At 50.1% G+C, this 25,718-nt stretch overlaps 10 protein-coding genes across 10 annotated transcripts; 5 read left to right on the top strand and 5 right to left on the bottom strand.

The window, feature by feature from the left end:
* Nucleotides 1-310: 310 nt before the first annotated feature.
* LTR84_010352 (uncharacterized protein) lies at nt 311-1,055 on the bottom strand (the record flags this gene model as incomplete). The annotated part of the gene is made up of 2 exons (XM_064853889.1): nt 311-922; nt 1,011-1,055. The coding sequence occupies 2 exons, from the start codon at nt 1,053-1,055 to the stop codon at nt 311-313; spliced, it is 657 nt and encodes a 218-aa protein (XP_064700624.1).
* A 1,950-nt stretch (nt 1,056-3,005) lies between these two features.
* LTR84_010351 (uncharacterized protein) lies at nt 3,006-5,300 on the top strand (the record flags this gene model as incomplete). Its single annotated transcript, XM_064853888.1, has 2 exons — nt 3,006-4,127; nt 4,179-5,300. 2 exons carry the CDS (start codon nt 3,006-3,008, stop codon nt 5,298-5,300), a joined length of 2,244 nt encoding a protein of 747 aa, XP_064700623.1.
* Nucleotides 5,301-6,192: 892 nt separating this feature from the next.
* Nucleotides 6,193-7,762, bottom strand: LTR84_010350 (uncharacterized protein; the record flags this gene model as incomplete). The annotated part of the gene is made up of 2 exons (XM_064853887.1): nt 6,193-7,530; nt 7,583-7,762. 2 exons carry the CDS (start codon nt 7,760-7,762, stop codon nt 6,193-6,195), a joined length of 1,518 nt encoding a protein of 505 aa, XP_064700622.1.
* Nucleotides 7,763-8,772: 1,010 nt separating this feature from the next.
* On the bottom strand, nt 8,773-9,655 carry LTR84_010349 (uncharacterized protein; the record flags this gene model as incomplete). Its single annotated transcript, XM_064853886.1, has 2 exons — nt 8,773-9,274; nt 9,330-9,655. The coding sequence occupies 2 exons, from the start codon at nt 9,653-9,655 to the stop codon at nt 8,773-8,775; spliced, it is 828 nt and encodes a 275-aa protein (XP_064700621.1).
* A 2,219-nt stretch (nt 9,656-11,874) lies between these two features.
* On the top strand, nt 11,875-13,508 carry LTR84_010348 (uncharacterized protein; the record flags this gene model as incomplete). Its single annotated transcript, XM_064853885.1, has 3 exons — nt 11,875-11,992; nt 12,044-12,199; nt 12,253-13,508. 3 exons carry the CDS (start codon nt 11,875-11,877, stop codon nt 13,506-13,508), a joined length of 1,530 nt encoding a protein of 509 aa, XP_064700620.1.
* A 1,218-nt stretch (nt 13,509-14,726) lies between these two features.
* Nucleotides 14,727-17,315, bottom strand: LTR84_010347 (uncharacterized protein; the record flags this gene model as incomplete). Its single annotated transcript, XM_064853884.1, has 1 exon — nt 14,727-17,315. The coding sequence occupies one exon, from the start codon at nt 17,313-17,315 to the stop codon at nt 14,727-14,729; it is 2,589 nt and encodes an 862-aa protein (XP_064700619.1).
* A 456-nt stretch (nt 17,316-17,771) lies between these two features.
* Nucleotides 17,772-19,664, top strand: LTR84_010346 (uncharacterized protein; the record flags this gene model as incomplete). Its single annotated transcript, XM_064853883.1, has 1 exon — nt 17,772-19,664. One exon carries the CDS (start codon nt 17,772-17,774, stop codon nt 19,662-19,664), a length of 1,893 nt encoding a protein of 630 aa, XP_064700618.1.
* Nucleotides 19,665-21,136: 1,472 nt separating this feature from the next.
* LTR84_010345 (uncharacterized protein) lies at nt 21,137-22,201 on the bottom strand (the record flags this gene model as incomplete). The annotated part of the gene is made up of 1 exon (XM_064853882.1): nt 21,137-22,201. One exon carries the CDS (start codon nt 22,199-22,201, stop codon nt 21,137-21,139), a length of 1,065 nt encoding a protein of 354 aa, XP_064700617.1.
* Nucleotides 22,202-22,493: 292 nt separating this feature from the next.
* Nucleotides 22,494-24,149, top strand: LTR84_010344 (uncharacterized protein; the record flags this gene model as incomplete). The annotated part of the gene is made up of 2 exons (XM_064853881.1): nt 22,494-22,795; nt 22,853-24,149. The coding sequence occupies 2 exons, from the start codon at nt 22,494-22,496 to the stop codon at nt 24,147-24,149; spliced, it is 1,599 nt and encodes a 532-aa protein (XP_064700616.1).
* A 465-nt stretch (nt 24,150-24,614) lies between these two features.
* HUS5 (SUMO conjugating enzyme Hus5) lies at nt 24,615-25,218 on the top strand (the record flags this gene model as incomplete). Its single annotated transcript, XM_064853880.1, has 3 exons — nt 24,615-24,649; nt 24,709-24,893; nt 24,965-25,218. The coding sequence occupies 3 exons, from the start codon at nt 24,615-24,617 to the stop codon at nt 25,216-25,218; spliced, it is 474 nt and encodes a 157-aa protein (XP_064700615.1).
* Nucleotides 25,219-25,718: the final 500 nt, after the last annotated feature.

The raw sequence follows: 25,718 nt of genomic DNA, 5'->3' as shown, positions 1-25,718 counted from the left end.
AGAACAGGTCTATTACCTACTTCGTTGAGGCTTGGTTGCAACCGGTCTTACCACATGCCTCGGCTGCTAGTCAGAAGTCTGATGAGCAAATATGAGCAGATATCAGGCCCACTTCTCGACCCACATCTGCCACTCAGAATGAATCTAGATCTAGGCGTTTGGAACATCTGCCGGCAATTGAGCATTCATTCGCTATCCCGAATATATTGCACCATCAAGAATATGCTCAACGCGCTTAGAAAGATATTTGAGTTTCTCGTCCTGACACGCATCTCACCCCGTTCGTGCATGTCACACAAACTTTGAATACTCACAAGTGAGAAGCCAACCCTGCCAAGTCTCCGTAGATCACCCTCGCATCCCCTTGATATCTCTTCTCGGCAACTTTCCAATTGATCACGTCCCAGATGTTGGTCAAATACTGTTTCTTGTTGTTGTAGTACTGTAGATAGTAGGCGTGCTCCCACATGTCCACGCCAATGAGGACCAGCTTTCCAGGAGGAGGCGGAATCTCCTGGTCCTTCGACGTAGTGATCTCAATTGCACTAGAGTCCTTGTCCTTGACGAGCCAGACCCATCCAGACCCCTGGATCGCGAGAGCGGTGGCTTCAAAAGCTGCCTTGAAGTTTTCGAAACTCTTCCAGCGTTGGGCGATGGCCTGGTCTAATTGAGGCGCAGAAGTTGCGATGTTGGAGTCGCCGCTGGACTTAGGAGAGAGACCTTCCCAGAACAAGGTGTGGTTCACATGGCCTCCGGCGTTGAAGCGGATAGCCGACTGAAGCTCCAGTTGTTTGAGCAAGTTTGAGCCGGACAATGCCTCAGCTTGAGTCGAAAGTGCGTTATTCAGGTTCGTGATGTACGCCTGGTGGTGGCGGTTATAGTGCAAGTCCATGATCTGTCCTGAGATGGACGGTTCTAGAGCCTGTGTCAAGGAGCAAATTAGTTTTAGTCCAAATCACCCTGTCAACCCCGTCTTTGGGAAGTCAGGAGTCTGTGGTCGTAGGCCTCACATCGAGAGCATAAGCCAATTTTGGTAACTCATACTTGATAGACATCGTTGACAATATGACAGAAAATGCGATTACACCAGGTTATCGAAGTCCGACGCGAAAGGAATTACAATCGTCGAGAATAGAGCCGTAGAGCTGATAGATTTCAATCAAAGAGAAAATGCCAGGTCGTTTTATCACTTGAGGCTGCAAAATCGTATCACTTCCACTTTCAGATAGTGGCAGTATTTAAGGTGCTCAAAAATGACCCGACTTGCACACTGGCCAGAAATGTCGTGACTCGTCAACCACTAGCGGTCCACCGTTCGGGAAACAACTCTCGGAATATGACTGAGGCCGACATGTGATTAACAATAGATGCCTTTTGAATACACAAGGGAAAGGGTCCAGTTCAATGATACCATCGTTTAGCAGGTACTAGCGGCTCCTTGTGAAACTTGCTCTTCTCTGCGGATGTGCTGCTGAGGGCGCTCGCCTAATCTCCACAACAGTGTTCTGCTTGGTTAGAACCGACAGCATACTCGTAAGATAAAATATATTCGTTCCGGGCTATATCGTTTTCCCAGATTTGTATAATCTGCGGTCGCCCCTCAGATATCTGTTTGATCTTGAGATGTCAAGCTGTTTTGTGACCGAGAAACGCAGCTTGGTCTGGAGGCCTAGAAGGCTTGTAGGCTCACATTGATGTCAGATGATCAAGGTTCCTGTTATAATCAACACAATGCTCCTCCACGGTGGTGCGGTCGCATGGACACTCAGTTTGACAAGGTAGACGAGTGGGAAACGGTCTTTGTCATGCCTCAGATGGGCGACGCTCACCGTGTTCTGCTGGAAGTGTTCTGGCTTATCATAGTGTACATAAAGACCTTCTACTGCCATATGGTGAGCAAACAACCAATCGCCGAGTTGATTACAGAGTAAAGCATGTCCTTGTCAATGCGGAACTCGAATTCTCCACAGCCTTACACCCCTGAATCTTGGCAAGGCTGAACCCATACTCGGCTGGGTATACTCGTAATTCAATATTATTCTCTTAAACAGCAAAGCAAAACCTTATATCGCGTAGTTTGTAGTAGCTGGCTCTGAGTCACCCCATACCCTGAGTCCGAAGGATAGCATCCGTCCTCGTATATCTTTGTGCACTGCCTCGCAAGGATTTTGGGAGTTGAACAAAACTCAACGGTCTAGGTGGACATTTCCCCATACTAACCAAGCCCACTCTACTTCGCCGAACTTGATTCACAACGGGTACTCCGTACGGAGTACGGATGCTACGTATGAGCCTTATTAGTCGAGGAAGAAATTGCAGACCGCTGACGAGCAAGTTTAAAGTGGAGTGATTGTTTGACAGGGGCCAGTCTGGGAACTAGCTCCAAAGTCTGACTACACTGCACTTTTGCAAAGCCTTGTCTACTCTAGCAGGCCATACAACAGGTGACTGTAATGTGCTCAACCTGATTCACAGGTTTCGCACCCTAATCCTACATCAACATACGTCGACGAATCATCACACACCTATTTCCCGCTGACGCCGCACCCACTCTCTGGCACAGATGATGCACTTCTAATTTTACCCATTGTTGCCTTAGTACTCTAGGCGATAGGGGCATTGAATCAGCTGCCTCATAGGAAAACAACCAATATTGGTGGCCATCGTACCCGCAGATTGGATCTTTGGAGCTTATTCTCTGCAATAAACATGCTCGACAAGATGGTGCAAAGCCCAGTTTCAGCCCATGAAATTGCTGCTTCGGGTCAGCCTGATGTCCCTGAAGCCTAGTTCTTACATATACCAAGTGCCCAGCCACTTCTGGTATTGGAAGTAGTATTTCTTCAGTAAGTACATTTATTGCTTCAATTCTTCACTTTCTTTATGTCCTTCGCTATAGCATTCTAGCTATTGTCCAATCGTTATCTGTTGAGACGAATCGTCTCTCACTCTCTTTACTATCTTTTCCCTGCATTTGACCAATTATTCTTCGAACTCCAGATACTATGGGCAGATCTATACTACTCATCTTCTCGGTGCTGAGTCTAATCACTCATGCGTTGGGTGTCGCGACCTGGCCTTCATCTATCGATGAACTCGAGGATATCAAATATCTCAACGATGGCTACAATTCCCGGGGATTCGCATTTGCGGTAACTCCATGTACTTTCACTCGCGCTCCTGGACGCTCCATTGCTGGAGGATTTGTGCGTACTGCCTTCCATGACATGGCTCCGGCCGATGTCGCAGCTGGTACTGGAGGCGTGGATGGATCTATCGGATTTGAACTTCAAGGAGAATATGCCTCGTCTAATGGAGGACCAGCGTTCAACAACACAATCACCTACTATTCACGTTTCTTCAATGCTCAAGCAACGATCTCCGATTTGATTGCTCTTGGCGTGTATACCGCAGTCCGCGGATGTGGAGGACCTATTGTCAACACAAGAGCTGGACGTATTGATGCCACTGGACCAGGTGCACTAGGTGTCCCAGACATTCGAGATCCAGGCCCAACCCTTCAAGGTCGCTTCATCCGTATGGGCCTCACACAACCAGAATCTATCTCGATTGTTGCCTGCGGCCACAGTCTAGGAGGAGTACACGCAACCGAATTCCCTGCTATCGTTCCGCTGAACTCCACACGTCTAGGTGTTGCAGACTTCGACTCAACTAACTCCACCTATGACAACAAGATTGTCACAGAATACCTTGACGGCACCACCAAGAACGTTCTTGTTGTTGGTCCAGATCCATCTGCACGCTCGGATCTCCATCTTTTCAACTCGGACCAGAACGCAACCATCAAGACCCTGGCAGATCCTGCTGCCTACAGATCTACCTGCGCCAAAGTGCTTCAAAAGATGATCGACACAGTTCCGTCCCAAGTCAAGCTCACAGACGCTATTGAGGCATACCCGGTCAAGCCATCAGCCCTCCAATTGAATGTTCTTGCGGCAGGTGACAAGTTGTCCTTCTCCGGTCAGATTCGAGTCAGAACCAATGATCTACCCAAATCCACAATTTCCAAAGTTGAGATCGAGTATAAGGATAGAGATGGAAGCAAGGCGGGTACTATCTCCACCAAGGCACTGGGAGACGCTTCTGGCTTTGATGACACATTCACGGTATGCCCTACACTGACGGGGTGATAATGATCGCTGCTAACATATACCTAGTTCTACGGCTTTGATTCGGAAATCTCTGCGAAAACTGCCGTGTCTTCTTTCACCGTCGTCATCACCCTCACTTCCGGAAGTGTGAAGACATTCGACAACAATGGCAAAGGGTTCCCAGTGTCTGACAAGATCTTCTCGCAGACGATCAATTCAAGCCTAAGCGCCTCAAGTGGAACCGGAGTTCAAAAGCTCAACATTGTTGCTGCTGTAAGTATTATCTGCATGAGCTTCACCAGCAAGATCTACACTGACCCCATTTTCTTTGTCATACAGGTCCGCAACGGTCAATCACCATCCGACCTCAAACTGACTCTCACGACCATCAACGCCATGAGCTACAACAAGCTGCCCACAGTGTCCAAGAACACCATTCCACTAGTCAAAGGCTGCGAGTCCAAATACTACACATTCTACTCCGCCAATGCCGACGCCTTCACCAACCAAGTCAACGGAACCAAGTACGACGTGAGCTTCAGCAGCGGCGGATCCACCTTCTCAGACGATTTCAACTCGATCAACTTCCTCCTCAGCACAGCGAAGGCCGTCAGCTGCGACGGCGGCAGCGGTGGTTCGACAACGTCGATCGCGACAACCAGCGGAAGCAAGACCACCACGACGGGATGGGGCACGCAGCAGACGACGACAACAACCACACCCAAAGCCGGCAGCTCGACAAGCTCAACCACCGAGCCCACCAAATGGACCACCACGACCGTGACCAGCTACACGACCTTCTGCCCGGGCCCCACGACCTTCACGCACGGCACCAAGACCTTCACCGTGACCGAGGCGACCACGCTGACCATCACCGACTGCCCGTGCGAGATCACCGTCCCGTGGAAGCCCACGACTGCCCCCGCCTCCGTCTCCAACGGCGCCGTCAAGCCCGCCACGACGACCACCGTCGACAGCCCGGTCATTCACAATCCAGCCCCCGCTCCCGTGTCCTCCAGCCCCGTCGCCGCCGTCGCGCCCCCAGCATCGTCCACCACCGCCGTCAGCCCCGCGGGAAGCACCACGAAACCCGCCGTCGTCGCGACCTTCACTGGCGCAGCGACGCCGGGCAAGAGAGCCGATCTCCTCGTGGTCGGCGTCGTTGGTATGGTGGCCTACCTGCTCTGAGGGTAGGAAGTGAAAGTGACAGTCGGCTCCGAAGAAAGAAACAGATAGTTTTCATGCATGTACAGTGAGTGTAACTGTGGCCAGAACTCTTTCTTTGTATGTCAGCAGCGGAAAAAAATTGCAGCAAGTATATCCACAAAACTGTATATGGATGGATGGATGGATGATGTTTGGTCGGTTGGATATTTCAGCCACATTTGTTTTGCTCTTGCATGTTCATATTCCCACCTAATACTGATCGATCGCATCGGGAGAGCCACGTTGATTTTCTCTCAGGACCGAACTACATATACGATCATTTTTCTTTTTTGTGGCTCCCAATGATGACTGCTTAACGGAATGATTGATTGTTGAGTTACTAATTGACCGACTCTGATTTCTCTTCAAGGACAATTTGGCCTCTCGTAAACCCCCTTTTGACTGCATGTGGCGGTCGCTGACGACTGCCCTTTGCGTCATTTGCCCCAAAGTCGCTTCCGAGTGTTAAATGCTCTTGAAGTAATACATTGGCCCGTTGCGAATGACTGACGGTCATCAACAATCATCAGTCACCGATGATAAGGTAAACAGCACTACGATGGGTTATGGAATTGGGACCTTGGAGAGAGATTTGCTCAACATTCTCAGTGCCGAGTGAGTCCTCCTGGACATTCTAATTGTAATAAACACTATGCAATAAGTTCTTCTACTAATTCCTCTGCGAGGTTCTGTTGTACACAATTTGTGACATCAACAATATGCCTCTCTCCTTGCAACCATGGACATACTATGATTGACAAGAGGTCATCCTGATTACTAGTCCATCCCAACCCCTGTGCCTATCCCATGCTCATAGAGTTCCCCTGCTGTTCTGTTCGACCATTCATCTGTTTACCTTTGTGAAATTGATTTATTACAATATTAGACCCAGTGTGAATGCCAACAACATCGTCCATACAAGGGTGATGTTGGTTGGGGATACTGTTGATGCCGAGTTGGATGTGCCTGGTTCGAAGCCGGGGCTGCTGTCGATGGTAGAGGATGTGGGACGGCTGCTCGAGCTTGGGCCGGTGGAAGAAACACCCTCGGTGGAAGTGGTCGTGGATGAGCTGGAGGACTGGGTGTCGGAGGTGGAGGTGGAAGAGGTTGATGGCGTCGACGACGACGACGACGACGACGAAGAGGAGGAACTGCTCGATGTGGAGGTGATACTCGAGTCGGCTGAGTGTGAGGCGAAGCCAATACGGGTGTTGTCGAAGTCGAAGACCGTGTAGACGTTCTTGAGAAAGACATCGCCGATGATCCACTGGTTGGGGCCATATGCTTGGTGACCAATAATCACGCTGTTGCACATGTTGTTGGTGGAACCGGTCGCCGCTCGCACATAGTCCTTGGGTGGAATGGTGTACTTGACGCCCGAGAACGTGACAAAGACATTGGTCGTGGTGTTACAGGGTACAATGTAGGCTTCGCCGTTGTGGGCGGCTCCAGGGATCAAGGCGTGTAGGGCAGCGGCATCGGATGGGGGAGCCAGCCAGTATGAAGAGCCAGTGTCAATCATAGCGGACTTGCCCTTGAATCCCACGCCCTTGGTGTCCACGCCTGCATCTTCCAAAGGGATTTCCCAGCTGAGATTATCGACGGTCTTGGTGTAGCTGAGCTTGCCTTTGAATTTGGAATTGTCGATACCACCGAACGTGATTTGTCCGTCTTTGATGCCGTCCGAGGCTCGATGGAGATGCATGCCAATGATCTTCTCTTTCAGGTTTGCTTGTTGGTCGAGTGCGTCCATGATGGTTGCTCCACCGAGAGTATCGGACGCAACGGGACCCAAACCGAGAATCCCGTCCATCGGGTAGTTGAGAAAGTCATCCGATGCAGTTGTGGCGATTCCAAAATCTAGCTCCACCGAGTAGTTGGCGAAGCTGACGAGGTCAGATGCCATGGTGCCAGCCACCTGACCAGTGCCGTATCCCAGGTTCCAAGTTGTTGAAGTCTGGTTGAGAGTGTCGGAGTAGGCTTCACCAAAGAGGTTGTGGATTTGGCAGGACTTGGATTGACAATTGGAACCCATGACCCAGGTATTAGCAGAGCCGGTATCGAGCAACATGTACAAATCACGGCCTGGAGCAGAACCGAATCTCATGGTGGAGAAATATGTGTAGTCATGACCGTCTTGACTGATGGCCATGGCATTGGGGGCGTTGGGTTTGGAGGAATTTGTGACGGTGAAAGCATTGTTTCTCTTGACCTGCCATAAGGTTAGCATGGTCAACTGATGATTAGGTAGTCGAGCGACTTACAGGAACTTTCTTGATATCGAGTGTCAGAAATGGAGAGTCTTGTGAGGGTTGTTGATCGGCATCATTGGGTATGAATCGCTTGGTATTGGAATCTGAACCGTCACCAGTCTGATATTGGTAGGGATAAAATGCAGAAGCACAGCTGGACAACAGTGGCAACGAAAGCCATCGCTGGTGCATTGTTTTTTGTTGATTTTGTTTTATCTTTGCATGTATGATTTATGTCGAGGAACCTGTCCGAGGCTGTATTATGAAATTCAATGGTGGGGGGTTGCTCAAGTTTAGGGCCAGCCAAAAGAGTCGTCACATGAAAATGAAGTCACAGGATAAGCAGTGAATCTCAAGAGTAAGAGAAGAGAGAGAAACTTCAACTAAGAGATCCCTCAAAACATTAAATGATCCAAAATATGGCGAGAGAGTACAGTTATGACAATAATAATTGAGGCAAAGCAATGCAAGTGGTGAAGGTCTGAGGAAAGATGCAGCAGATGATCGCAGTTTATTCGAACCGCATACGAAGTACAAGCCCATTGCCCATTTTTGACATTGACATTCTGAAAGAATCCTCAGGCTGTTGCCCCGATCCAAGGCGGGCATTTGGTGGGTCAGTGACTCGTTGTTCCAGGGGAAAAGACTCGCGTACCTGTCGATCACATTCTTGATTGGCGACTAAGAATGTACCAAGAGGGCGTGGCGGTGGATGGCGTCCTTCTGCACCATGTCCCAGCCATTGGATCACACACGAGAACTCCTATGTCGCCATTTTGAGTCAAACCACTGCTACAACCGAAGATAAAATGTAGATGGCCAGAATCAGTCATCCAACCTTCACACACGTCAATGACAACTGAAGCACGGTGGGACGAACGAGGCAGGACAAAAGCTACGAGTCACGGAAGTGTCAATGCTCAGGGGTTGCGTTGAGGACGGGCTGGGCAGTGGGCATCGCTCGCGCCCGAGTCCTTTTTATGTGGAGTACAGATAGCTACGAAGTGGAGTTGGACAAATCACCTTGACCTGTCGACCAAGTTGGGGAACTCGACTTCTCCAAGCCATGTCATGGTTCAAAAACTGCGCAGTGCGCAGCGTTGGTGAATTAAAATATACGTATCCTCGCTCACTGTGGATGATTAGAAATCCCAGCCTCGCTACTACTACTAACACTATCATCTCTTTCGCAGCATGTTCTCTCAAGCTTTGGCTCCCTTTCGAGGCCCTCCGAAGACATCATCAAGAAATCCGGTCCAGATCTTCCGGACCGTCTCTTCGTCCTTGTCTTTGACCATGTCAACAAATTGTTTCGCACTGTAGCCCACAGTCTCGGTAAGTTTGGTGAGCATTTCTACCGACATTTCTGTGGCATGATGGCCGTCGTGCACATCGCTGAATGCACTGGCGGGACTATCATCATCACCATTGACGGTGGAGATCTGCGCCTTCAAGACAGTTTCATGTCCAGGTGTATCTTGGTAACCACCAGCTGCAGAGTCCAGTTCGGGATATTTCTCGAGTATGGCCTCTGCCGAGTCCGAATGGATATCTGGTAGGATGGGAACACGAATGGCGGCGGGCTCTGGACCATTGGTCTCGAATAGTTTGGGGAGGAAGGCAAAGTCGATGGTTGAAGAGTCATGGACCGCTTTCAATTCACGCGAGGTGTTGAAGTGTCTTTGGGGAGAAGTCTCGGAGGGTCTGTAGCTCGGTTAGGAATGAAATGTGACAACGGTAGATTGGCAGGTGATCCTACCCAGATACAGGTTTGCGAGTCTGCTCGATGGCGATACGTTTCATGGCGATGGAGAAAGCTCTCGCTTGTAGGTTATCATGACCAGCAAGGCGGTCAATCAATTCATGCTTGGTGCCGGATGCGGATAGAGCACGCTTCTGGCACTCTTGGCGAAGATCTTGCAGGTTCATGGGCAAGTAGGTTGTCTTGTGCGTAGGGTTGGCAAGCCGTGGAGATGCATGTGTTCCGGTGATATGGAGACTGCGTTTGGCTGGGGTGGCTCCAGTTGCTGCCGACCGCTGCAAGTTGCGGAGAGCCTTGAAAGATGAAGCACGTGGAGCTGCCATGGTTCAAGTGGTCGAGATCAACTGACGGTACGATATAGTATATGATTTAGTGTAGAGTAAAGATGATCTGGTGATCAATGTAGTCTCCGGGGATAGATGGTGTGGAAGGCGGGTTCATAAGGGAAGCAGTGGTATAAGTAAGGTAAGGATGGAAGAAGTCGGAAGCACAGACGGAAGGGCGGTGGACAGGACAGTCACGGACGAGGGGGCTTTCAAAGATGAAGATAAGTAGCTGCAGGATGGAGTACGAGGAAGCTGTTGGAGACCTCAGATGTTTTAGTATTCCTAAGTGGTGTCGGCGAAGCTTGAAAGTGGTGAGACGAGGACGGTGAGTGGCAGCTTGAAGATGGTGAGCTGACCAGGTAATTCTTAAGCGGGTTTGATGCATAATATGCATTGGGGCCCTGCGAGGGGAATCAGAAGCTGCTTCGGGGCCCGCAATCATCAATCAATTGAATGCCTATCTCAATTCATCCAACAAAACAATTCCCCGTTGATCCCCTGGCTCTCAACGTCCCCGCCCGAGAGTTAGCTGCAGGCCTAATTGCACCCAAGCGTTCTCTCCAAGGCCCCTAATTGGCACCTCGGGCTAGGCGGTGTGTCTTGGACTCAGGGAATCTGTGCGGGGGAGTCAAGGCTGTCGAAAGTACTGCCCGGTAATCCTGAGACGGATAGAGTATTTGTGAGCACTGTCACGCCCGGCGATCATAATTCAAGGAGCTCATTTATTCCCCGGTTGAACGTATGCCCTGCACCGTGCAGTTGGTGTTCTGGCCGGTTTCGCTGTCGTTGTCGTTGTCGTTGTCGTGTGTCGTTTTTCGTGTCTCGTATCGTGTCCCAACTGATCTGTTTGAGTCTAGTAGTTGATATCTGAGGCTAGGACTGTGGCTGAACGACTTGATTTGATTGCTGACACCATTACCGATATTTGATGCTAATTGTGGAAGCGAGTGGACTCGGACTTGTTGAGCTTTCTCGCCCCGCCCGTGCGAGGGAATTGACTCCACCGGTTATCAACACTCTTTCGACCTCACTTCTACACCAAGAACTCCTGAGTCAAGCTATGTCGGTGCTGTTGCTACATGCTTCATACCCAAGTCATAGTAACAATGAAGCATCCTGCTCTGTCGCATATGTCCTGACATACCGCACGACTTTTTGAATCTGGTATTCTCAGAGTGTTGAGAGGTGCTGCTGGAACGGCTGCCAAGCTGAGACTGAACAACCATGGTTGCTGAAGACGGTCGACTGTGACCCAGGGACTGCAGCGATGATGCACAGTACACAGAGTCAGAACGAAAGCTTGAATTGTTAATCGGGTGTTGAATAGATCGACATTGATAATGAACGGGACAAGCCCAGGGAGGAGCTCGACTCGTGTGCCTCCATTTCAGGTATCCGTGGGAGACTCAAGCAGGCCCTTCAGATCAGACGAGACAACAAAGGCCGCTGAGTATCAACCATACCTGCACCCACAGATACCTTAGGTACCTAGGTAGGTATGGGCATGAACCCAGGAAACGACCATGTCCCTCAAAAACCCATGTCACGGTGCCTTGTACTGATTCAGCAGTGCCTACCTAGGTAGGCAGGAACGGGTCTGGAGCATTCAAATTGAGATCCAAGTTCAAGTTGTTGCAGTTTCCAGTGGCCCGAGTTGTCTCTTAGGTGTATCTTCCACGTTCACCCGTATGCTTCAAACCCATTCCTCTGTCTTGAGAGCTATCGAGGATGGCAGCTAGTCTGACCATCGAGCTTGCTAGAGAGCACGAACAAACCATCCCCTCACCACTCATGATATCCATAAGACTTGCTTCCGCGGTGACCACCACCTCCATCTCTCCTATCCTGTAGGATTCAACAGGATTTGCTTCCAGGGTGGCCACCAGCCTCATCTCTCCTATCCCGCGGCTTCATATCAAGCTCGCCAAGAGTTCATAAATTCACTGCCAGTGAGGCTATTTCTCTTTCATTCCACCACACAAAAGATTCAACAAGACTTCAAGTTACTTCCCGGATGACCACCAGCTTCATCTCTCCTACTCCTCGCGGGTTCACATAAAACTCGCCAAGACTTCACTGCCAGCGAGGCTATTTCCCTTCCATTCCATCACACAAAAGATTCAACAACTCTTTTTCTCTTTCTTTCTCTCTCTCTCTCTCACTCTCTTTCACTCTCACTCTCACATCTCATCATCCGCCTGCCATCGCTTCTCAAGATGGCACGTCGACCTGGTCGTCGTGTGCTCGATATGTCAAGCGACGATGATCAATTTCAAGGCCCCATGTCACCCAATACTGAGAGAAAGTACAACGCCATCAAAACCATGGAGGCATGTTTCCCCTTGGACTCTTCCCCTCGTACCGAACTAAGAATCTGATAGAAAGATCTCGGAAATGCCAACGCAGAAGAGCTGGTCACAAGAGACCCTCGACAGCCTTCTACTCTTCAAACCATGAAAGTCACTCCACGCAGTGAAATAACCGGAACAATTGAAAACAAGCAGGCTGGTGCTAAAGCACAACAGCTGAATGCATGGAAAAGTAAGCAAATGCCCTTGGGTACTTGGCATCACTCAAGCTAATACCCCTCACAGCCTACTCGCAAACTGAAGAGGCGCAAGCCACTGCCATTGGAGCAAAACAGCCTGTCGGTACCGGCAAGGGAAACTCCCATCGAGCAACCCTACAGGCAGAATACCATCCTGTACTTGCCTCAACCAGCACGAACCATGGGTCGAAACGTGCCTTCAATGCCAACTTGCCAGTCAAGTCTGGAAGACTACTCGTCAATGCCGACCCGGCATTAGCATGCAACAATATTGAGGGTGCGAACAAGAAAGCCAAGGTCCAGGTCCAGGATCGCGGTAAGAGACAATTCCAAGAGCGCCCCTGGCCCCCCGCGGCTCTTCAAGGAACAGTTCTTGCCGCTCCAGGCGACTTTATGTCGGCTGTCAAGAACATGCTTCCGTCCACAATACCTGTCAACCAGAGTCCCGCTGCCCCCGTCAATGCACAGCCCGCCATCATACAATCTCCCCAGGCTGGAGAGCGTGGCAAGCATGTTGTGTTGAACAACACCATCGATGCCAATAGCCCTGAGATTCGTAAGATTCCTGTTGAGGAGTTTTCGTTTCCTGTTCAAGACGTACTTCATCCAGGCGAGATCTCCACGCATACCGATGGAGCACCAAGCCCGGCCTCTTTCTCGGGGTTTAGCGCTCAAGAAGCTGTGTCCCCTGTGGATAACACACTCATGGATACACCCATCATGGATAATGTGTCGAAGATCACTGTCATGAAACACCAGGAATACGCTTCAGTCACACAGCTCCACGCTCTTGAGACCCAAGTCGACCTCTTGAAGGCGAGACTTGAAGAGCTCCATCGTGCTGTGGCCTTGATCAAATTGAATGATACAAAGGGTGCGACAGTCTCTAACGGCGAGCCTAAGCCTTCCTTCGCTCGTCAGACTCCTCTACCTGAATTACACCATGGTCACGACTATCGCGGTGGCCTGCTAACCGAAACTGTGACCAAGAGTTCATTTGCAAACGTGCATGCAGCAGAGAATGTGGGTCTTGGTATTACTGGAACCGCGGTTCGACCCTCTCCGGAGTCAGCAATGCCCTCGAAGACTATGCCTCTACAACGCAAGTCGACCAACGTGAGTGGCTCTATCTTTGGAGATTCAAAGATAGATCTGGAGTCAGCAGTGTCCCCAAATGCTATGCCTCCACAGCACAAGGCTACCGACAAGAGTGGCATTATCTTTGGAGATTCAAGAGTTGTCCAACGTGGCTTCAGCACCGCTGCGTTCAGCAACAGTGTTCAAGACCCCCCACAAGGCTAGAAGCCTTCCAAGCCTTCCAAGCCCATCTCTCGAGGCCGTGCAGGACCGGGTTACGACTTGTTGATACAGGACATGGCAACAAAGTCAAGCGTTGTCCAGCCTGAACCAGTCGCACCTACAAATGACCTATTCACTCGATATCGACCTTCGCAAGCTGTGATGTCGAGCTCTGACGAGGAGTTTTAAGCTCGCTTGTCCCAAAAAGGAATGGCGTTGCAGGCCTTATGCTGAAGCTGAGGTCTGCGAGTGGAGGCATGTTGAGCGATGTGAGCGTGTTCCGGTGGAATTGCGACGTCCTCCCGTGTGATCGACGGCCGGTCCCCACGCTATGTGTATGAGTCTGAACAATCCACGAAGTTGAAGAGCGTCTTCCGAGACAACATGCATGACATGGACACCAGAGCAACGCTGACAGAATTCATTATGGCCATTTGTGCACAACCCTTTTCCCGTGATGCGCTCCTTTGCTCCTGACTTTGACCATTGTCCCCTACCACCGCCAATTCCCCTTTCCACAAATACCCACATGCCCTCTCTACCTAACTCCGCCATCGCCCGTTCTCGTCACAAAGATACCCATGTCCACTGCGTATGCACCTCTGCACTCTCTCCTTTTTCGACCACTCCACTTCGTCTTCTCCTGTGACTTTGTCTCCTGTAGCGTAGCGCAGCACAGCACAACACAGCGACCGACGATACTGTGTCCTCCAGGCTGCCTCGTAGTCTGCAGCCTCGCTGGTGGCCGCTGCACCCTTCGCACAGAGAGTCATTATTTACACTCCGCCTGCCCGTCGAACAACACCGACACTACCGCCACAAACAGGTGTGGCGATGAGCTTCTTCTCCCTGCATCAGGCGTGTGTGCTTTGATTTCATGTCGACGGATCTACGTGTCATTGTCACTTATTCGACTTTCTGTGTCCATTGTTGTCGTTCGCCACAGCTGAACAACGATCTGGTTCACTTGCACTTGCACCGGTCCTGTCGGAAGTGGGATCGTTACCACTTAGGTAGACACTCACTTTGGCTTACGGGCAAAGATCTCAAGGATTGCGATGTTCGGTTCACACAAGCACAAAGGGAACAAGGAACTGAGAAGATTGATTGCCGCTGGATTGAATCGTTATTTTTTACAGCTGCCTGTTGCATCTGTTTACCTTGGTCTAGGCTGCTAGCCATCTATGTCCTCGGCTCTATGGAAATCATCAATCTATCAAGCTAATTGTCTTGCAGAGCTCGATTTAGCTGAGTTTCAAGGTCAGGGCCTGCTCGTTGACGCACCATGCTGACGACCCAGGTCTGCTGGGATTTGCGCAGTGTTTTCAGTCTTGCGACATATGTGGCCAAAGAGGTCTTTTGTGACTGAACTTCAGTGAGCCCGGTGGTCAATAGCCAGCGCTGTAGACGTTGTGGGTCAGAGAAGTCGGTGTCAGCTGGTGGGTCGGGTATTCGTGTGGTCGCGAGAGGTGCTATTGGTGCGACAGGAGGAATGGGTCGCCGGGGGAATGCTGGGATTGATTCGTCGGCATCCGAGTCGTCGCTGTCGACGTGTCGAAGGATGGAGCGATTTGTGCCCAGTGAAGATTGTTGGTTGTTTGTGGCTTGGTGGCTCTCTTCTTCGTCATCTTCCTCCACCATTGCAGCGTGTGGATGACGTGGTGTCACAGGGCCAGTAATGGGCATGTCTTCAAGTTCAGGCATACTATCATCGTCTTCATCTTCCTGTTCCGCCGCCGCTTCCTCGTAGTAGTCCCAGCCTCCAGCCATACCAAGTCCAGCGGGATCAACTTCTGCTGCATCATTGATGTGGATCTGCAGCAGTTGCTCCATCATCTGAGGGGGTATATCTCCACCCAGCTGCTCTTGTAGATTGCGTAAGGCTACTTGACCCTCTGATTCACCCTCGACATCATTAGGACCAGCGGGTTGCTGAAACCATGTCATGATCCTTTGTACGAGAGAGCCAGTTGCCCCAGCAGTTGCACCCGCGGCGTTGAATATGGTCTGCATTGTTCCATCACCACCTGTGGCTCCCGGAGCCCGTTGAACAAAATCTGATTCAGAGTTTGGAGGAGGGAGTACGTCGCTCGATGAAGTGGGCAGGTTGGTGAAACGGCGGGGAAGAAGGGCGATCAGATGTGGAATCTCGAGAAGCATGATGTGTCGAGCTTCTTCTAGAGATATTTCGAGCTTCGTAGAGGACCGTGAGTCTTGAGGATAATGGTTGAGGGTTTCTGCGACTTCAACTAATAGACTTATTGTCTCTGGAGTATTCCAAAGATCCTTTGCACGAGTGACGTAGAGCTGAGTGTAGAGTTTCTCGGCATCGGTCGAGGGAAGTTTGGCCCATAATGATTTTGGTAAGGGCGAAATGTCGAGTGCTGAGGCCAGGGCGGAGAGGATGTAAGGATATCTATGTGTCGCAAGAGCGAGTTGTTTCCGTGAGTCGCGCGGTTTTCCGGCTCGTAGATGAGCTAGTGCGAGAGAAATCTGGATGTTGGGTAGGTGGCTCCAAGCACCACCATATGCATCGTCTGAACAGAGAGCTAACAGTTGTGCATGTTGTCGGCCTCTGAGTGCCAGCTGATCAATCATCAGGGTAACACCATAAGGGTCGACTAGAGTGTCAAGCTGCAGCAAGATTTTGGACCATTCAAAAGCAGTCCGCCATGTTCCTCTCATCTCTAGGTTGGAGATATACCTCCATATCGCAAGATAGAGTTCTCTGTTAGCTGGCTTGTTGAATGGAATTCGAGCAATGCCACTTCTCAAGGAAGATGGGAAGGAACTGTGGACGGATTTGCCAATGGAGTAAAGTGCTCGCTCAAGTAGATCTCCCGAGACGGAATGATCACCCTGATGCTTTGCGATTTCTGAAACTTGTAGAAGTGTGGCAATATGATATGGATACATGGAAAGTAAACCAATCATTCTTTGGGGGTCCATGGATTCAACAGCCATGCGGAAATGCATTTGAGTTTCTCGATAGACATTGTTGTGCACAATGTTGTACTGCTTTGTGAATGATTGGGGCTTGGGCAGTAGTTCCATACTTAGACCACCACTGGTAGACAATGGCCACTCTTCCTTACCTTGAATGAAGATGTTTCTTCTCGAAGCCAAGGCACCAAGTTCTTTACCCTTGCTAGCTACCGAGTATCTTCCGGTCAGAGCAGTAGCTAGATCAACACCACCTTGTTGATTCTGCTCTCGACGACGCACATTGCGTGGAGAAGAACGGGAGCCTTCACCTTCAAGTGCAATGCTACCGAACAGACTCTTCATTTCATTTATTGGGTTGAGATTTCTCTCTTCAATATTCAAGAGTTTCGTGGCTTCAAGTTCCCATGTCCATCCGGGAATTGGATCTGCGGTTGCTTGCTCCCCAGAGGCTTTATCTTTGGCATTCAATTCCCTGAGGGCTCGATCAACTTCATCTCCAGATTCGTCGGTCTTTACTCTGTCAACGGCTTTTGCTTTCTTTTTTGCCTTTGCCTTTTTCTTCTTCTTTGCCTTGGACGAGGAAGAAGGGACGGGTGCAGAAGAGGTTTGTGCGTCTGAGGGATGCGGTATCTTCTCGTAGTCATCTCCCCCCGAGTCGTCGTCGTCTCCAGCCGCTTCCAGCATGTCAAAAGCATTTCTGGGTCGTGTGGTTTGGGGTTGTGATTTGGTGGTGGTATCTAAGTCATCCTCATCCTCACCTTCATCTTCGGAATCTTCCTGTGCTTCATAGGCACGCTTCGCCTCATCAACTTGGCGCTGCAGCTCTTGCTCGCGTTGGAGTTTACGGAGGGCACGAGAAGACATGTTGAGGGACAGAAGGAATTCAAGGGCGGGTTCAACTGCCCCCTGTAGAAAATTAGGTGGTCAGAGTCAGGTGGTGGTGATGGTGGGATTCCAAAAGTGTACTCGTAGGAGCGCAAAATAAATAATTCAATCCCCAACTTACAAGGAAGTGGTGGTGACGGTGACGTCTCAGGTGCGGGATGGGGAATAATGCATGACTCTTACTCGTATGGGCACAAAAACGAACTCCCATTGGCGCCTAACATGAGGCCGCCGATCATGTAGAGAGTGTCACGTGCACGCAGCCTTACTCGCAGTGCATGTAATCTCTTGTCTCTCACTTGTATTGCTACTATTGTACAACATCGGCCACCTTCATTCCTCTCCCACCGCATCTCTTGCCCTCTCTCTTCCTCCTTCAGCTCTCTCCTAGATGCCACACCCTTTTATCCTCGTCTCTCTGACCTTACCGCATCCATGCGTCGAGTCGCTGTCCTAGCCTTTCGCACGGCTCGTCGCTCCGCCCTTCGAAAACTGGTCAACAAGTCCTCCTTGTCCACTCCCAATCATGCGGTAACCTTTGCCCAGTCTTCCGCCATTGTCCGAAGATACAGCTCCTCAAGACAACCTCTACAAGCCTCTATGCGTCTTCCCAAAATCCCCATCGCTTTTGTTGGAACCTTGGGGGCAATCAGTGCCTGGTACGCCTACAAAGGTAATGGGACACAACATCTTCTCAATCAGTCCACTTCACCACTCTCAGCCTCACCCTCAAGATCTGTGTCCACTTCCCCAGATAGCATCCAATCGCCTACTGGCACGGAGTCCACTTCGGCTGCGTCCGTGACGGTTCCTCAAGAGCCTAATCGCAAGGCCCTAGTCGTCGATAACGACCAATTCTTCACTGGCCCCATTGTTGGTGACGGTCCACTGGCAAAGGACACAGACGATTTCGGCAGGAAGGTTCTAGAGATGATGACACCGGAGCAAGCCACAGAGCGAATGCGAAAAAATGAACAATCATTCTTGGTAAATCGAGGTCGTGGAGTGGTCAGATATGATGTTGTACAACTGCCCAGTAACGATCCCATCGAAGATGATCACTCCGAGAAAGTTGTTGAGGTTCCAAACAGTATTGCTGCGACAGACGGCCAAAATTCTTCGGATTGGATGTTCTGGGCTGTGTTCGACGGTCACTCAGGTTGGACCACCTCAGCAAAGTTAAAGCAAGTCTTGATCTCATTTGCCGCAAGAGAACTCAATACCACTTACAAGGCCGCACTTTCCAATGGCAAATCACCATTCCCTCCCCCAGCCGCCATAGATGCCGCGTTGAAGTCAGCCTTCGTCAAACTAGACAACGAAATCTGCCTCGAGAGCGTTAACAAACTCAACAAAAATCCTAGCAAGCGCCTCGCAGCCGAAATTCTAGCTCCTGCGCTTTCCGGATCTTGTGCTCTTCTTTCATTCTATGATTCTCAGAGCAAAACCCTTCGAGTGGCCTGCACCGGTGACAGCCGTGCAGTACTTGGACGCCGCAATCAACAGACTGGGAAGTGGTTTGCCACCCCCTTGTCCGAGGATCAAACCGGTTCCAATCCTAATGAAGAGGCTCGGATGCGAGCTGAACATCCCGGCGAAGACCATGTCATCCGCGCTGGTCGTGTTCTGGGAAATCTAGAACCTACGAGGGCCTTTGGTGATGCATTCTACAAGTGGTCCCGTGAAACTCAAGATCGAATCAAGAAACACTGGTTTGGGCGTACACCGCACAATCTTTTGAAGACGCCTCCGTATGTGACAGCCGAACCAGTAGTAACAAGCACTAAAATTGACCCTGCCAAAGGAGATTTCGTGGTGATGGCTACAGATGGTTTGTGGGAAATGCTTACAAACGAAGAAGTCATAGGTCTTGTTGGTCAATGGATCGAACAACAGGACAAAACATCCACTTCCGGCAGTTCGAGCACAGCTTGGTTGAGCTCATGGTTCAAGTCAGCCGCACCTTCTACTCTTCCTGTGGAAAAGGGTGGGAATATGGACAAAACTGGTAGAGTCGACAACGACCGTGGCCAAAAGGTTGGTGAGAAGCCGATCCGCCAGCAGCAATGGGCGGTGACTGAGAATAACAGTCGATTCGTCGTCGAGGACAAGAATGCCGCGACTCATCTTGTCCGTAATGCACTTGGTGGAAGGGATCGAGATATGGTTTGCGCTCTGCTCACATTGCCCAGCCCATATTCGAGACGCTACAGGGATGATCTGACTGTGGAAGTGATATTCTTTGGAGAGGGTGAATCCACTGGTGCGGTGGTGCTCAATCCAGATGCATCTGCTCCACCTCAGGGTGAGGTCAAGGCCAAGCTGTGATGAGACGCTATTAGGGCTAAAGAGATGAGGCCAGTGCGAGTTTCATGATACAACCCCTCGGGTGCGAAAGCAGACGGAGAACAACCGCGAAAGTGAGAAATAATTCAATTCGTCGGTGAGGCAAACAGCATATATTGCGAGCCATTATGGGCATAGCTAAGGCGTCAACGGGAAGGGATTGAAAGCAGGAGCTACAGGCTTTCACTGTAGGGGAGCATACATGACCATCTTGAAGAAGTAGTCCTGCGAGCTCCACAAGTTCAGAGATTCTACACAACCTCAAAGAATTGAACTCACTCTACTTCATTGCTTGTACTTTGTATGTATGTAAACATTTAGCTTCTGCTGAACAGCGAACAATAAATGGTGTGTCTTTTCTATCCTTTCGCATTCTGATAACGGTGTTATATTTATAGTTGATTTCAACCCCCGAAGTACTCTCACCACTTACCTTTTTGGCTTAGAAGAGGCGAAACGCCCGCCGGTTTCCCCTGGGAAAAGGGTTCCAATTTATTTTGCCCAAGACAGTACTCTACCAAAGGCGTAATTGAAGCTATAGGTTCTCGAGCATGTCCTTACCTTGATGTTGATCATGGTTTCGATGAAAGGCTGGCGTATCATTACACGCCCCAACAATCTAAGTAATGGTGGACTGATCTGGTCAGTCTTCAGCCTGTAGAATTCCAAAGAAGTAAATAGATTCTGGAAGCGGTAGCAGGCCCTTACATAACAAGGCTCAGAGAGTCTCTTTTACACGAAAAACTAAGGAGGTTGTTTTCATCACTGTTATATAGATTCTCATAGTTGCGCCATGACATCTCGCACTTTTAAGAGGTTCTATAACCTTTTGGAAGAGCTGGTTGGAATTGAGCGAGCAGCGAGCACGCTCAGCGGAATATGAGTGTGAAACGCCACTCACCAAACTACTTATACCTAAGGACCAGACTGGGGAGGAAGGAGACGATCAAAGAGGATGAGAGTGAGAAGGTGACTTTTAATACCCACCAAGATTATCCAGTTCACTCTGTTCTATTTGATATACATAAAATATTATATACATTTACATCAGCCGGACGGAGTGACACCCGAGAAACAGCGCCTAGGCGCTACTGATGCTGAGCACAGAGAGCTAGCTCCACGACTCGTGCTATTAAAACGCATGAGGCCAACGGGTCCATATCTGGCGGCTATGAGTGTCGTGTTGAGAGCGGAACCAATTCTGTTGTTGCCATCGTCGAGGAATAATTCGATCAACGGGTCGCACGACCGTGACTGAATCGTATCGCAGCGTTGTTCCGAGCAATGCAATGCCTATATGACATAAATCGCACCCTGAGTGAGAGGGAGTGTGTGTGGTTCGTGGCCTGGAACGGGGTTTTGCTTGACGCTCATCGCATCTCATGTCGTGGCCAGCAGGTCTGGAGCAGCGGTCGGCATGGATGGAGGTTCTCCTGAAGAAGTCCCATGCCTTCCTATATTGGGGCTCTGTTGTCAAAGACGGACTTACTCTCCGTCTCCTCGCCATGTTTCTTGAGCCCCATTGCCAGTTTGGCGTTTAACGGCTTGATTACCTTGGTCTCGCCCATGAGATTCTTGATCACAGCTCGCTGTACCAGCATTGTAGCACTGGACCCGATCAGGTAGAGCACCACCGCAGATGGCATGTCTTGCCAGATCAGCGACAAGGGAAATACGACGGCAAGTAGCTGGATGATGTGGGGAATTTCGAGTTGTAGTCGGCCAAGGCGTGTCCTCCGCATTTCCTTTTGCACTTGAGGGTCTGGTGCTTTCCCCAGTGCTACTCGGGCGTTCCAGACAGATAGAATCAGGAAGACACCAGGCAGGATCATGTAAGGATCGGCCGAGACAAGGTCAGATGTCCATGCCAGACTTTCGGTCTCCAGGCCGGACTCGATGGGAATCAAGACGGACGCTGGAGAGTCGGTGGTGTCGCCTCGCCCGCCTATCCAAGCCATGGCGGTCCTCGTGTCCGACGACATCCTCCTTATCGTCTCTGCGTTGAGGAACCACACAGGCAAGAACGCCAGCGGAAGAATCCATTCCCATTTGGGCTCCATGTAGGGAAGATCATTCTTCAAGGATGTCTTCCGTTCCTCGAGTTTTTGTGTGACCCATTGGGCTGCTTTCTCTGCGTCGGCTTCTGTGGCGGGACGTCTACCCCGTGCCTCCACAGCGGCTTTCCGGTAGACATAGCGCCAGGCGAGAAGAGGTTGACTGACAAGTTGACGCCGTTTCCGGTTTCGCGCGATGAGGCATTGTATCGGTATCCATGACGCTCGGAAGAGGGCCGCGGTTAGAGGTATTGAGTATGCCCAGGGCAGACCTGATACACTATGGATCTCTTGGAATGCCGCGTGAGAAAGCTGCAGGAGTTCTGGGAGGAGGTGATTTGGTCGTGAGGGATGAAAGTCGCGCTGCTGCAGTTGAGGATGTACGGTCGACTTCAGGCCCTGGAGAGGAGCCCTAGTGGCAGATGATCGCAGGCCATGGCGTGTGAGATGAGACCTTGACAACATTGAAGGTGCACATCTGAATGAGACCGTGCATCCGTGCAATGTTATCTGAGAATTGAGCGTGGTGCTATTGATGGTGTTCGAGTTGAACTCCAACATCGAATTTCCATGGTCGTATTGTATATTTGGTATTCGTTTCGTATTGATACTCCAACTTGAACGCGCTAAGACGTGGGGACTCAGGAGAATAGAGGCTACGTCATCCAGATCTCTTCCTCACATTTCACCTCAAGAGTGAACAAGTCAAGACGAGAATGTGTTCCGTCTAGATGGGAGTAACCTGACCACTCAGTAAATGGCTACCTCTATGTTGTTGGCACTTCTCGCCACGATCCCTCTCGTACCCATCATAAGCTTATGGCTGGTCAAAGTTTTGACACGTGCTATTGGCTGGTCCCTAGAATCTCAAGGTCGAGATAGAAGAGCAGCAATCGTTGCTAAAATCGAAAAGGACAGGAATGCAGTTGCGGAAGGGCATAACCTCTTCCCGGACGTGGAAGATGGCTGGGAGAAGATTGAAAGTACAGGTTCGGCTGAAAATGGTCAACCACTTCGAGATAGCTGGAGTGGCATAGTCGGCTTCTTCCATCCCTTTTGGTGAGTCTCGAGGGATCAGAGTGACAAGAAAAGTCTGGAAGTTAACAATATTCATAGCAACGCTGGTGGTGGAGGTGAAAGAGTCCTCTGGGCTGCCATTGCCGCCACACAAAGGAGATGGCCCAATGCTATCTGTGCTGTGTATACTGGTGATCATGATATCGATAGATCAGTGTTGGTATCAACGGTCAAGAACAGGTTCAATATTACCTTACAAGAACACTCGCTGGTGTTCATATATCTATCGAGAAGACGTTTTGTCCTCGCCAGCACATATCCCTCTTTCACGTTACTTGGCCAATCGCTCGGATCCATGTTTCTTGCTTACGAGGCATTCCAACTACTCGTGCCCGACATTTTCATTGACACAATGGGTTACGCCTTTGCTGTGGCTTTCTGCAAGTACCTGTTTCCCAAAATACCCACAGCAGCCTACGTTCATTACCCGACCATCTCTACCGATATGCTGGAGAGTTTGGACGATACGACTGGAGGGAAAGGAATGCATTCTGGAGCCGGCACGGGATTGAAAGGTAAGGGCAAAAAGAATTACTGGCGCATCTTCGCGCGGTTGTACGGCTGGGTTGGACGACAAATCGATGTTGTTGTTTGCAATTCAACCTGGACTCAGGGCCATATCATGCAGCTATGGAAACCCAAAATGGAGTCTTCCTCCTTTGCGACCATCATTTACCCTCCTTGTCCTGTGGAGGAACTCCAGGCGAAGATCAAGGTCACGCCTGAAAGCGAGAAGGCACGAGATGAATGCGTACTCTATATCGCTCAGTTCCGTCCCGAGAAGAACCATTCTCTTATCCTGCGATCATTCGCCAAGTACTATCACAATAGCAGGTCCAAGGTGAAACCCAAACTGGTTCTGATTGGGTCCGTACGAGCCAACACACCCGACGAGAAGCACATTTACAAACTACGACTTGAAGCACGTGAGTTGAAGATCAACGACGCGACAACTTTCATCTGTGATGCACCATTTCTTGTGATTCTGGAACACCTGCAGAAATGTAGCATCATCACAAATGGCATGTATTCGGAGCATTTCGGGATCGGCAACGTGGAAGGTCTTGCGGCTGGATTGATTCCGGTGGTACATAACAGCGGTGGTCCCAAGATGGACATTGTCGTACCGTACGAGGGAGAAATCATTGGTTATCTCGCAGAGACCGACCAAGAGTTTGCCGAAGCATTTGAAAAAGTCGCTTCACTTGACGCGCAGAAGCGATATGCAATGAGACTTAGAGGACGAGCTAGCACGGAGCGATTCACCGAAGCGGTATTTGCGAAGAAATGGATTGAGCAGATGGACAAACTTGTTCAGATGCAGAGCTCAAGATGACCTAGCCATCACGGAAGGAAGAAGATCTCTGATTATTTAGATCAATGATACCCTTGTTTGTGCCCTTCACGATGATCTACAAAGACATCCCCCAACTTGAACTCCGATCAAACTCCGGCGGGGAATTGCTCAGCACGTGATGGACACGATGCCAAGACTTAGCAGCCGCCTTTTGAATTTGGTGCTTGAGGCTACCGCCGCAGCCTTAGCCTCACTTCTAGTTCACTTTTCTGCCTGTGGTGTGAGGCAACTGATTCAATTGAGAGATCCAGCCAATTCTTTGGATTGACATATCCGATCAAACACTTTGGATCACTGATCATCTCTCATTGTGCCATTGTCACTGCTATCACCACCTATCGCTGCCTTCATCACCATCAGGGGTCAAAATATTACCGACTGGTGATACCACCTCGCTTCATCCGTTGCGTTTTTCTCCCTTTAGCCTTCTCATCAGTCATCATCATGTCTCTGTGTCAAAATCGTCTTCAGGAGGAACGGTAAGGGAACGACCGAGATCATCATGTTTGTGTCAGCACCCACTAACTTTTGAGGATAGAAAACAGTGGCGTCGTGACCATCCTTTTGGGTTCTTCGCCAAACCAGTCCGAAACACAAATGGGGTGGTTGATCTGAAGTCCTGGGACGTCGGAATTCCAGGTCGCGAGAAGACGATCTGGGAAGGAGGACTTTTCAAGTTGACACTCACGTTTCCTGACGAATATCCTACCAAGCCACCCAAATGTGAGGGATTTAATGCACCCATCAGAACCAGATCTGAGGAAGCAGGGGAAATGCTGACAATCGTTTGTTAGGTCGATTTGTACCACCACTCTTCCACCCGAATGTGTACCCATCGGGCACCGTCTGTCTCTCTATATTGAATGAGGAGGAAGGTTGGAAGCCTGCAATCACCATCAAGCAGATTCTCTTGGGCATTCAGGATCTGCTAAACGATCCCAACCCCGAATCGCCAGCTCAAGCCGATGCATACAATCTGTTCAAAAAGGATCGGGCCGCATACGATCGCAAGATCAAATCCATCGTCAAGGAAAACCCCGCACCCTAAAAGCCGTTGGCAAATTGCGAATGATACTAGCGAATGGAATGAATTTACGACAATGATGGGTGCTGTCACAGCAAATGCGCGATTGCAGGTGACCAGCAGCTCCAAACTTGCATGAGGGTTTTTCTTTGAGCGCGGAGTTTGTTACTGGGGCAGCCTTCTGGCAAGGGCATTGGAGCGGTGTCTTTTCCCTAGGGGCACAGGCGTAGGACTACTGCTGCAGCAGTGCAGACAAATGAATCATCGGAACCACGGTGTGCAAACCACGTGTCTGGTGTCTGGGGCAAAGAGGAAAGCATTGCCAACTCGGCAAGTAGGATTTGCTTTTTTTCAGGCACTGCATGGGAATGCGATATCCAGGGCTAGGTCTGCTGATCACTGAGATCAGAGACATGGACATGTGCTACTTGTACCAGGGCAATTCAAGACAAGATGGTGGACAATGGACCGTGGCAGTACCGGGGAGCTGAAAATAGCGGCCGAATTGTGAATAGCGTGGGGGT

The sequence above is a fragment of the Exophiala bonariae genome (assembly GCF_035927105.1).
Source record: "Exophiala bonariae strain CCFEE 5792 chromosome Unknown scaffold_41, whole genome shotgun sequence".
Lineage (NCBI taxonomy): Eukaryota > Fungi > Ascomycota > Eurotiomycetes > Chaetothyriales > Herpotrichiellaceae > Exophiala > Exophiala bonariae.
The sequence above is the reverse complement of the archived record's forward strand: the minus strand, read 5'-3'. Positions and strand labels throughout refer to the sequence as shown.